General features: G+C 41.4%; 1 protein-coding gene across 1 annotated transcript in view; it reads left to right on the top strand.

Moving 5' to 3' along the window:
• KIF13A (kinesin family member 13A) overlaps positions 1 to 10,219 on the top strand; it is a 209,267-nt gene extending 199,048 nt beyond the window's left edge. Inside the window, exons 35-37 of the mRNA XM_081087734.1 lie at positions 734 to 885; positions 6,706 to 7,497; positions 9,080 to 10,219. Of these exons, the coding sequence (XP_080943860.1) occupies positions 734 to 885; positions 6,706 to 7,497; positions 9,080 to 9,106 (971 nt within the window). The 3' untranslated portion in view covers positions 9,107 to 10,219. The remainder of the gene's footprint in view (positions 1 to 733; positions 886 to 6,705; positions 7,498 to 9,079) is intronic.
• The last annotated feature ends 2,349 nt before the right edge of the window (positions 10,220 to 12,568 follow it).

The following is a 12,568-nucleotide window of genomic DNA, read 5'->3' as shown; positions in this document are numbered from 1 at the left end:
TACCAGAAAGTAATTTAATCAGTGACAACAGTATTACCTAAGTATTATCATCTTTCAGTGCCCTGATGGGAACAGCATTCTGTGGATGTACAAATCAGTTCTGTTATCTTACACCTTGTATTTTACTTAAGTACCATTATACTAGTGAGCTGGGGAGAAAATATAGGAGGAAAAGAGACCCAAAAATGAAAGAAATGAGTAAAAGCCAGAAAGAAAATTGTCCTTCCTTAGTCATATGGAGAAGGCTTGAGGCAAAAGGGGGCTTGTAAGAAAATTTATACAGTATTCATTCATTATTTATTGAGCCTCTACTTGCTATATGCAATGAAAAATACAAGAAGGTATCATTTGTAGATCTTAAAATCTAATTTTGGAAATGAGATATGTAGAAAATTAGATATTAAATGATAAAGTGCTAAAATGCATGTGCATTCTCAGAACTCTGAAAATTCAGAGAAACAAAATAAGCATGGGTCTAAATTGGTATGGTAAGTGGCGCTTAAGCTGGATCTTGAAAAGGGTAGAAAATTTGTTTTCTCATTTCTTTGAAGACTTTTTTGGGTATTGTAGTTGTATCTCCATTCTTTTCTACCTCTGTGTTAATGCTTAGCCATATATTAGCATATTAATGTCTTTGTTACACCAGATACTCCTGAGGCTAGGTTATACCTTGCTTCCTATGTATTGGTTAAAGCGCTCTGTGCCTATAAACCTATGACTTTGTCTTCCCCAGGTTGTACATCAGAGAATCCTCATGCCTTAACCGTCAGCCCCTTTAAAGCATTCTCTCCTCAGCCACCAAAGTTTTTCAAGCCCCTAATGCCTGTAAAAGAGGAGCATAAGAAAAGGATAGCTCTTGAAGCAAGACCTCTTCTAAGCCAGGAGGTAAATGCTTGACTTGTCTGTACCATATACGATAGGAAAGAATCAATCACGTTGCCTGTGGAGAAGTAACAGTTTGCATTAACAAGTTGGATGCTGCATGTAGACATACCTGTATGATCACTTCATGGATCCTATTCTGGAATATCTCTTCCTCAAGCACACAGGGTCATTTTTTAATTTGTTGTAATTGCTGTTGTTTTCTTTGTGTCTATGGATTTTCAAAGTCTTTTTTATCTTTCAAGTGAGAAAGAGATGTTCCTGGGGTGTTTTTGAAAATATTAAAGACTCTCTTTATTTTAATTTGATAAAACCAATTATGCTATTTGCCATAGAATCTGTGTAGTCTTGTCAGATTTCATTAGTAGTTTAACTCGAGCCTCTGAAATTGTTTGCTGCACTACTCACATGTAATAACGGTGTTTGCATCGCTTTTCTAACGTGCACGTATTTAATATGTAATTTGGCTGTTACCATCTTCTGTGTGTGATGCATCTGTGTGTCTTAACCTTTGCAGAGCATGTCTCCATCTCAGGCACATAACCCTGGCTGCACTGTCCCCTCAGGAAGCAATGGCAGCAGCATGCCAGTAGAACACAATAGCAAACGTGAGAAGAAGATTGTAAGTTCTGGAACCGTTTCTGTCATATTGCCTGGTGGTGGGTTTAAGGCCCTTTCACGGTCATCCAAATACTTGAGGAAAAAAAAAATTAAGATATGTATTGGGTCTTTGTTTTGTTGCTGTTGTTTTTAAATGTGACCATCGGTAATGAAATTTTGCATGAACATGGCTGTGACCTGTGTTTTTTTCCTAAGTGTTTATTCTACTTAATTGAATTTATTTTTTTTTTACTTAGTATAAATTTGCTTAGAAAAAAGGGGGAAAGGCACTTTTCATGATTCTAGACTTTATAAAAAGTGTAACAAAGAGATCACTTTAACTAATATTGAATCTTTCTGATGTGCCTGTACGTATTGGCCAGATTCTGAAGTTAATCTACCTAGAGGAATTGCACTTACTTGGAGTAAGTAATCATGCATCTAGCTGTGGGTGTGTTTGCAAGCTTTCTTCATGTTGCTCGATGCTATTGCCAAGATTGTTCTGTAGTTTGTAGCCACACTCCAGTCCATCATCCCCACTCATCATCATCATCTCTGCATCCCGGATAGCCTTTTAAATTTGCTCTCCAAACATATTCCACATCCCTTGGTGTCAGTCTCGCTTCCCGGTGGCTTATCTATATTTTACCACAGGTAGGTTGGAACTCTACCTGTAAATCCTCATTCCCCAGCACTTGGTTTTCAACTTACAAATTTGAGAAATTGTTTTTAAAACACTGCATACCAGGTACTTTGGATTATAAATGAAACTTCTATTTAAAAAAACAAACAAAAACAACTGGGTTGACAGACCTGGAAAGAATTCTCTAATTTTGCATCTAGGCTTTCACTCTCGAGCGGCTTTTCCTAGACTTTGAGAAAGGAAAGCAGCTTGAGCAAGAGGGGCTGCTTGGCGTTGACGTTTGTGTGCGGGCTGCTCTGTGGGCAGTTTCCCTTCCCTGCTGCACCACGGGAGATCCATTCCAGAGGCTCATTATGGGAGGCCCTTTCACAGTCCTGGAATATGCTGCTAATGCACACCGTGTGAAACTAACTAGTTCAGATATGCAGTTGGCCGCTCTGCTGCATGCTTGGAGTGCTAGGGGATCTTAGGAAATGACCTTCTCATTCCTCCTGTGCACTGAGGGAAGGAGAAGAGGCACCATTTCCCCCTCTCCTCTCTGTCCTTCTCTGCTGCCTTTGCCGCTGTGTTCTCCCTGTCCCTCTAGCCCAGTGGTTCTCAGCCTTGGCTGCACATTAGAATCACCTGGGAATCTTTTTAAAATCCTGATTTCTGGGCCTCATCCTCCGGAAATTCTGTTTCTTTGTTATGGGGTGGGGCCACAACATTAGTAACAAAGAAACAGAATTTCCGGAAGATGGGGCCCAGAAATCAGGATTTTAAAAAGATTCCCAGGTGATTCTAATGTGCAGCCAAGGCTGAGAACCACTGCTCTAGCCCCAAGTCCCCATCCAGTTCCTGCGGGAGAGGAGCGTGCACAACAGCAGCTGCTCCTCTGAATCTTAATGAGCTGCTCAGTCACTTGGTTGCCCACCCCCTGCTTAATTAATAAGGGCTGCAGCGCGGGCTAGAAAGGCCAGGTGGCTTTGTTACCCTCAGATTTCTTGGCTCTGTGGCTGATTGGATCTGTTTGTTGACACGGCCCTTACCCACATGGCGCACAGGCACTACATTGAAACTCATTTCAACAACAGGTACACTTGGGTAGAACACATTAAAAGGCAAGTGAATGACCCTTCTGGGCTGCCCAGCAGATAGTTCCGCTGTATTCAGAGTTTGCCTAATAGTTATCTTCTATACTTTAATGTTTTTAAAATAAAACCTACCTCAGGACCTCTGGCTAGCAGGGGTAGACTGGAACCAGCTTCTCTTGACCCAGGAAGTCTCAAGCAGCAGCGAGCCTCTCGTCCACTGAGCAGGACTCGAAGGTACCATCTTACTTGAGAGATGGGCCTCTGCTCTCCTCTGAAGCTATTGAACTATTTATTTTATTTCAGATAGCAGCTTTTCCAGGATGTTTTTGTAGACTTTAAGGATATCACTTGCTTGACCTGAGATTCTAGTTTCTTTTTAGGAAGAGTTTATTTCTCCCCTTATAAGTGGATATATACTGCTTTCTTCCTTTGTTCCTAATCCACTTTCTTTTTCCACTCTTGAAAAATGAGAGACTGAATCAATGGTTCAGTCTCACCAAGGGAGTTGGAAATCATTTTTGAGAAGCAATATTGAGACATTGTTCCTTTTATTTTTTAGCCCATGTAATTACCAAAGTAACCTATAATTTCACAAAAAAATATAGTGAATATAGCTATGCTTGGTCCTTTAAAGCAGAATTTTGTTATCATTTAATACAAGTACTTTGTGTCATGTATGAATAAGATAAAGGCAATGGTATGCATTCTGAGTCTAAGTCATGAAGCAGAGAGAAGAGCAGCAAGGAAGTCATTTCTCCCTCTCTCAGGTCTTGTATACACAGCATGTGGCTTATTTCTCCCATTTTTCATAAGAAGAAACAAAAGACTTGTTGAGTGACTGGCCCAAGGTCTCACAGTTAATGAGATGTAGGAACAAAGGCTCTGTCCCTCAGCAGAATGGGGCTGGCCCCTGTGACCCCAGAGATAGTGCAGTTTCAGCCACTCCTCTGCTGTACTTTCTGAAAGGTCTGCCCATCTCTTAGCACCACGGACAGACGTACTGGGGGTCCTCGGCTGGTACAGTCTTTCTGAAGACCGAGACCGTCTCCCTGATGAACAACGCAGAGACAATTAGAGTGGGAATGAAAATGAGTTTAACACGTGAAACTCCTTGCAGAGTCACTGCTTTATGTGGGTTTTGATTCCTTCTTAGAATCAAGATATTTTTTCTATATGTAAGCTTCAGTTGCATAAAATAAACTGCAAAAATCAAATCATGAAGACTGTAGCTGTGGAGAAGCTTGAGAACTTAATTCCATGATCACTTTTAGGTACAGTTTTCATTCTTCTTGCCTTTAAGACATAGTAGGATGTGCTTAATTTAGTCTTCTTTAAGCTGCAATGATAAATAATATTTCTGGAATAAAAAGTCTACGTAACCAAATTTCCTTAACATACAGTTTAAGACAATTCAGTCCTCTCTTTTCTTTTTGAAGACAGGAACTTGATAAACTTTCAGTCTCCTTTTATGTGTTAAATATTTCCTCCATACTCGGTTTTCTTTTTCTGTAATTAGTTGTCCCTGCTGCTTTAGCTTTTCTCCCCACCCCAGCCCCACCCCAAGTGCAGAACTATGTACTCATCTCTATTTGAACTGAACATCTTGGGGTTTTTGTAGACTCTGAAGTTTTACTCAAGGTCATTCTAATCCTTTACAACTAATTTTTTTTATCTTTGTGAGTTTGGCAAATGTACACCTGTTTCTACATGTTAGATTTGTGATTGAATATTTCATTTGTTGTATTTCAGAATGACAGGCCTTTCCTCAGTCCTCAGAAGAAATAACTTCAGGCATAAAAAGAGCCCCAAATTTTATTTATCTCGCAACAGCTAACTCTTTAGTAAAGATACTTGGGCTTGGGGAGTTATATTTCTTTGATTAAGTTAAAAGGAAATTTAGGAGATACAAACACTTGCAATTCAGTTTTGAATCTAAACAAGTTAAGTGAAGAATCTAGAAAACACCGACAAAGGCCACTGATCCAGACAATTATTCCCATTCTTTGTTCCTTTACAAACACTCCCCCAACCCTGGAGAAAGAACACTCTACTCCACACATTGGTTAGCAGTGCCACTTAATTTAGAATTCAGCTAAAGATACAATGGCAAGAGATTAGTGTTGCCAAAAAATGTTTTGCTAATTTCTGGAACTTTATCACTGATATTTGATATTCACCTTTAATTAATAGCCAAGGAATTAAGATTGCTGATGCTTTTAAATAACTTATATTCAAGTTATTTTTAAAACTAAAACGTGCTGAAGAGTATTAAATTAGTTTGAGGTATTTAGCATCTAATGAGATTTAAAAGAAAATATTACAATAAAATTCAGTAGATGAAATTTATGTTGATTTGTGAACTACCATCTGCTATATCAGTGGGGTGTGGTCTTCCTCCTCCTCCGCACCCTTTCTCTCTGCCCCTTTCCACCCCCCTCATCCCCTCCAAGTGTCACTCTGATCAGTAAGGTTGATGTTTGGTTCCAGGAGATTTCCATCCACCAGGCAGTGTCCAAGATTGTTGCTCAACATTAGTATTCCCAGTTCTTGGGACAATGGCTGGCACATAGAGGGTGCTAGATGAATGTTGAATGAAAGTCATTTTAAAAGAGGAAAGGAATATTTGCAATGTCACGAAATGTTTATAAGGTTAATTAGAAAGGACTAGATAGTAATGTCATTTGTTTTTATTTGAATGTAATATACTCATATGTTTTACATTGTTTTCCACAAAATATAAAAGAATCATTCATTGGGGAAAGAGATTGGGGAGTTGATAACACCCACTTTTGCATATTTACCAATCTTTTTTAAGCAGACTTCTAAAGCTGCTTGACAAAGGAGCTTTCCATTTGAATCTTATCTTCCTCACCTTCTAACCAAATCCTCTATCCATGCTTCCCCAAACCTCTGGAAAGGTAATGCCAGTACTTTACAGCCTTCTAATATTTAGTATAGTCCTGAGAATGCATGGAGATTGTGTTCTTAGTTTGCTCTCGGGGCCTTATTTTACTGCCCTCTCTACCATAAAATAGCTCAGAAACCTTTCACAAATCACCTTACGGTTTATCTGCACTGGCTTCCCAAGGCAAGGATTGTAAGAACCAGTAGAGCAGCAGCTCCTCCCTCACTGTCCCTCTTCCTCTCTCCTTTAATTAGAGAAGGAACAACATCCCAGCTGAAGACGAATCGCAAGTAACTAATTCAAGTCCACTGCACTTTGTTCCAACCTTTTTCTTAAACCAGGGGAGCAAAAGTTTCTAATTAGCATGGCATGCACATAGAAGAAATAAATCTTCATATTAGGAGATAATGGGTTTGTGTTCACACATTTCTGAGAGCAAGGTACCTGTGTCCATACTGTTGATAAGATTTAACCAAGCTCGAAAGAAAAGGAAAAAGATAAACACTAAGCATGCACGCCTGTAGCAGTGAAGGATTACAACCTGTCTGAATAGTACAGTTGCTCGAAGGAGCTAATGGCTGACTTCTGCTTCACTTCTATAGGACTCTGAGGAGGAGGACAGTGACCTGGAAGCTCTTAACAGGAAGCTGGCAGGCTCACAGCCTTATGTACCGGTGGAGTTTGCTGACTTCAGTGTTTACAATGCCAGCTTGGAGAACAAAGAGTGGCTTTCTTCTAAAGTAGATTTGATGAACTCAAGGGTCTTGGAGAAAGAAGTATCCCGTAGCCCTACCACCAGCAGTATTACCAGTGGCTACTTTTCCCACAGTGCCTCCAATGCCACTCTGTCCGACATGGTGGTCCCCTCGAGTGACAGCTCAGATCAGCTAGCCCTTCCGACGAAAGACACAGACTCCAGTGAGCATTCTGGACTATCGCTTGGGCACGATCTCAGACCGCCCTCAAACAAAGAGTTGACAGAGCTAGAAAGAGGTTTGGTAAAGGATAAGATCATTATGGTGCCACTCAAGGAACACAGTGCCTTAGCCAAAGGGAGCCCATCATCCCAAAGCATCCCTGAGAAAAACTCCAAAATGTCCTGTAGGACGGGCTCATGTCCAGAACAAGATGCCTGCTCCAGCAGGAACGGCCACGCCGCCCGGGAGTTCTGTCCCCGGGAGGTGACCGTGGAGCACACCACAAACGTCCTCGAGGACCACTCTTTCACAGAGTTCATGGGAGCATCAGACGGGAATGATTTTGAGGCTCTGACAGATTCTGCTGCTGGAGAGATTTCAAGTAGGAAGAACCTACCAAATAAAATGGACAATGAGAGCGTCTCAGATGAGCCCCAGGACCCTGGCCAGCCGCATTCCTTGGCAGAGGATGACCAGGTAATAAATTCTAGAGGCATTCCTTTGGGTTCTGTGCTCTCAGTGACGCACCTGATTGTGCACCAACCCCCAGAGGCCCTTCAGCTGGGTACTTAGTAGGAGAGATTCTTTTTGACATTTCTGACAGGGAAGATGGGCCCCCCTGGGGAGCAAGCCCACGTTGCCTGCCCAGCGTCTGTGTGTGGGGAGACGTTTGCTTGCATAATTTCAGATTCGAACTAGGAAATACATAGGAACAGTGGCTTTTTCAACTGGCATGTGGGTTTTGTTGAAGGAAGCATTCATGTGGATAAGGATCAGTCAGCCTCATTCATTCCCTGAAATGTTTAATTCTGGTAGTGTCTGGCATATTTCATCAAATTAGTGATTTCTTGGCTTTTATTAGATATACCATTATTTTATGTATCATTAAGAAGAAATGCTTCCAATTAAACTACATCATATCAGAAGTTGTAAAACACAATCCAGTTTCAGAGATGTTAAATGTTGGGGGAAATAACATGCATCGTAGAATTGCTGAAATGTGGTCATTAGGTGTCCATTGGGTAAAAGGTGCTTTGGGGAAGTACAGGTGAATTGCTTGAGCAACTGAAGTTTGGAACTTCTCTCCCCAACTTAAGAAGAATAATAAAGTTACTCATAACTGTTCTTACAAACCAAACACTTGTTGCCTCAAAAGTCTTCAACTTCCTCTACACTGACCTTCAAGCAGAATCTGCATTGCTGGCCTACATCAGCTTTCCAGTCCCTCTTCCAGGAAGGGCTTGAACAAGAAGCCCAGGATAATTCTTCCCAGGAACAGTGCTTCTGAACCTAAATGTGCAGTGAATCCCTTGCGGGTATTGGGCGAGGGTGCCTCTTAAAAATTCAGATTCCCAGGAGCCACTGCCCTCCACACCTAAGATTTTCCTTCTGTTGGGATGGATCCTGGAGGATAAGTTTTCACAAACCCCTCCACTGAAGTAATATTAGCAGGGTGTCTGAGGGCTGCACTGGGAGACACAGCCCATAGAAGAGGGAAGAGAGACAACAACCCCCTCATTTCATTGCCCAGCAAACAGGAAGCATGCCTCATTTTTTGCTTTTGAAAGTCTCCTGAACTGTGTCCCTGCCAGATACTTGGATTAAAGGTGGAATTTAGGAAAATATATGTTGTACTAAAGTGATGTGAGATTATGGTGATTTTTCTTTTTCTTCATTGCCCTACTATTTTTGTTATTTTAGTTTTCGTAAGTTGCTTTGACATTGTAACAGTTTGAGAACTTTTTAAGTATTAAAGTTTGACTTTTGTTCTCACTTTTGTTTTGATATGACTTAGTATGTGGGCAAAGAAATAACAATTTTTTACTTTAACTTTGGGTCTTGCTTTCCATTACCTTTCCTGGAAGCTCCTCCTGGGGGCCAGGTTTCTCCCTTGTATACTGTAAATTTTAGAACTGGATTCCATCTTAAACCAAATCCTGTGGGCCACTGTAGGAAGAGCCCCTTGTGTAGGGTGGGTGCGTCTGGCTGAGGGTGGTCCCTGTGGGTGGGGAGGGCAGGTGGGAACTGGAGCTTGAACTCACTAGCCTCTGAATTCCAGGGGAGCAGGACCTCGACTACGCGGTGAAAGACAGCAAGCACTTCCTCCGCAGGCCCCAGCACCTTCGTCCGGGGTCTTCCTCAAAAGCACCAGCCTCATCTTTAAAACATGCTGCACCCAGCAGGACCTCACACCAGCATGGAGAAGCCATGCACTACCTGGGCCACCACCTCTTCCCTCTGAGCGAGGAGCAGCAGCAGAGCTTTGCCACCTGGGTGAAACGACAGCTTCTGCTTCTTCCAAAAGGCCAGGAAACCAAAAGTCCTGGATTCATTAAGTGGCAGTATTTTTGTTTGCACTTACTACACACCGCACGGTGTAGAAACCTCCACAGAGTCAAACAGACTTATTCTTGTACAATTTTAATCAGTTCTTACTTGTAGAATCTGGAGTCAATACTCTAATGTGGTTTTTTTTATAAATAATATATATTATGTATATGAAATGTATCTATAGTATGTCTGTTCTGGGACAGACAGAACTAAAATGCAGATAAAATGGTTTGTAGAAATCAGAAGGTACTGGACTTTGTTACAAAGCACCTTGGGCGACCTCGTATACACGAGCAGATGAGAGACATTTCATTGCCTAAGAACGAGGTTGCAAATCCCTCTGCAGAAAAGGTTACAGAATGCCGTTCTTTATAACCAAAGAACTTCTATATGACTGACCGGTTTTGCTGTCCACTCTTGTTTCCTGTGTACATATATGTTTGACTGCAAGTTTGGTGCCATACTCCCCTTGGCTACCAGGCCACGTGCTGCCGTTCTGTCCTGTTTCATAAGCACACTGAAAACTCCCACAGCTCTGTTCTTTGGTCTTCCACCTGGCCTGCCACCTGCTGACCTGACATTGTACTATAACCGTGGACAGTGACTGGGGCTCTGCCTCCAGCATTTCTCATACCTTGGTCCAGCCCAGCAAGGCAGGCAGAGTGCAGAAAGCAGTATTACTGTAGAAACACAAGGGCATACCAAGAATTGGACTGGGGTGGGGGAGTGGGTGTGGATTTTTGTCTCTTCGTGGTTTTGTTTGGATTGGTAGGTTTCATTGTGGTATGGTTTTTACTGTTGCTATTGTACTTAATTCTGGAAAATGCTGAAGAGTTGGAATAAGCTGTAAAGTACTCACTTCACCGTGTTTGCAGGATTCGATTGAATACAGATGACCTGCTGTCGCTGTCTCCATGTGGAAAATGCTCCTGCTAATGGAGACATGGAGAGGAGCGTGTGTGCAGAAGGTCTTACAAAGGTGCTTTCTGTGCCTGCTCTGAAGATGCCTGTGCAGCTGGCCTGGAGGACAGCAGTCGGTGTGTGTGAGAGCGAGGGACGGTGCACAGCCCTCTGCACCTTCGTTCTTTAAGTTCTTAGCGTCAGTAAGTGAGTAAGATATTGGAAACTTTAATGAAAAGCTGCTGTTCATGATTTTTGTGTATAGTGAGCTGACTGTAGTATTTTACTATTGTCTGTTTTGAAGAAGAAAAACTGTAATTTATATCCCCTTTCAACTTGATCGTATTTAATTGGTACAGATTGTGTGTGTGTGTGTGTGTGTGTGTGTGTTTTAGAATACAGACGGTCTAATTCAGGTTTTAAAACAGCAGTTGTTTGTCTTTAATCCTCTGCCATTAGTTTCAAATCTGATTGTTCACATTTGTGTTTCTCATGTCCCTGCAGCGTAAACAATAATAGTCACAGCCAACATTCATTGAGGGTTTACTATGTACCAGGCACTGTTCCCAACATATGATATTTATTATCTCCTTTAAGCCTCACAGCAATAGATGCCGTAAGTACTGTTGTTACTGTGTGTTTGGTGAACGGAAAACTGACGCGGAGAGGTTAGTGACTGGGAGAGGGATTTTCCTCACACTTCCAGCAGTTCCTCCGATCTGTGTTCTGTCTGGTGACGTGTCATAGAAGGCCAGGCAGGACCGTGGTGAGTGTCAAAGTCCCAGACTGACCAACAATGGTGGGGCATCTGCAGCGGAAAGGACAGAATGTGTTAGTCCTGCTCATGGTGCTTAAACAAATATTTAGAGCAAGTAGCAGTGCCTGCCATCCATGAAATAGTAATTAAAGTTAGCTTAATATGAAAGACTTACCTAAAAATGCTATTATAGAATCTTTTCAGGAAAATCTCAGTTGTTTACAATAGCCTTTCTGAAGTATCAACAATTAAATCTAACTTCTGGACAGAAGGGTCTTATATATTCTGCCAAGAAAAAATAGAAGGGAAAAAGCCCAAAACTTCTTTGGATTTTACAAAATAGGGGTTGGGGTGAACAGCAGCTATATAATATTTAAGTAAACTATGACAGATACAAACACAGTTCAAGACAAAATGGACAAATTATTCCCTTTACTAGTGTGAGATCAATGGCATTGTCATTTGTCATTATGACGTGGGAGAGCAAACTGGTTTTAAGACATAGTTTATTGGATAGTTAAGTATAAGCATGTGTTTAACAGTCAATTTCCAAAGTACATTACTACCATTGTCATCACATTTATAGTTATTTGGACACATTTTATCATAACAAAAATATAGTCTTGTGTTTCTAGGGCACCCCCTAAAATGAAGACTAGCTTTAAAAATATATCTTTAGGGTTAGGTAAGGGCAAGAGGCTATCTTCTATTAAATCATCCTGCACTAGCCAATACTTTTTTTTTAATTACAATATTCAAGCTATAGAACTGTATTGGAAAAAAACAACTAATCACATGATGAAGCTTTATTTTTAAAAGTAAAGCTTTCTATTCATATAATTTAAAAGTCTTAATAGAAGATATAATTGAATCAGTTCTTGCTATCTCCTTTTCTGGACCAAGAGCTAAAAACAGAAAAGGATGCTCCCGAACGCAGTCACATAGAGAGCTTTTTGTATTCAGCTTTCAACTTGTTACAGTCACACTAGCACATGTCTCTGTAATGTGAAGCCTACCTCCTAAATTAAAAAATGACAACAAAAAGTCAATCAGTCATATCTAGTTTTCAGACTTTTTCCTAACCTAAATGAAAGGCAGTGCCCAGCAGCGTCCCACCAGACATCTGGGAGTTGCTACAACACCCAGGTGGTGGGGGACCTGGACCAGAGAGGACTCCATGAGAATCCTGGGACATGGGCTCTGCTCTTTAACCTGTCATGAACTGGTGCTGACAGTAATGAAGACAAAATCCTAGAGTCTAAATTAACCTGCTTGTCATTTGTTTCTAACCCCTCAAGGTGTGGGAGAGAGAATTGCAGATTTGAGTGCCATGAGTTAATTTAAGTTGAAATAAAACCTAGTCGTTACTTTTCAGGTGTTCCAGGACACACACTCACCTCTGTGTATTCTTAGGAAAACAAGTTATTTTCCCTTCTCTGAGGCTCACTGGGTGCCTCTGTTACTGCATGGAGCTCTTAGAAGACCGCAGCTCAAGAAGGTGCTCCGGTGCCTCAGTCACTGTAACCTGAGCCCAGCGGGCACCAACCACCCCCTTGGAGC

Source organism: Myotis nattereri (assembly GCF_964212035.1).
Source record: "Myotis nattereri genome assembly, chromosome: 3".
Lineage (NCBI taxonomy): Eukaryota > Metazoa > Chordata > Mammalia > Chiroptera > Vespertilionidae > Myotis > Myotis nattereri.
This window is presented reverse-complemented; position numbering and strand designations above follow the sequence as displayed.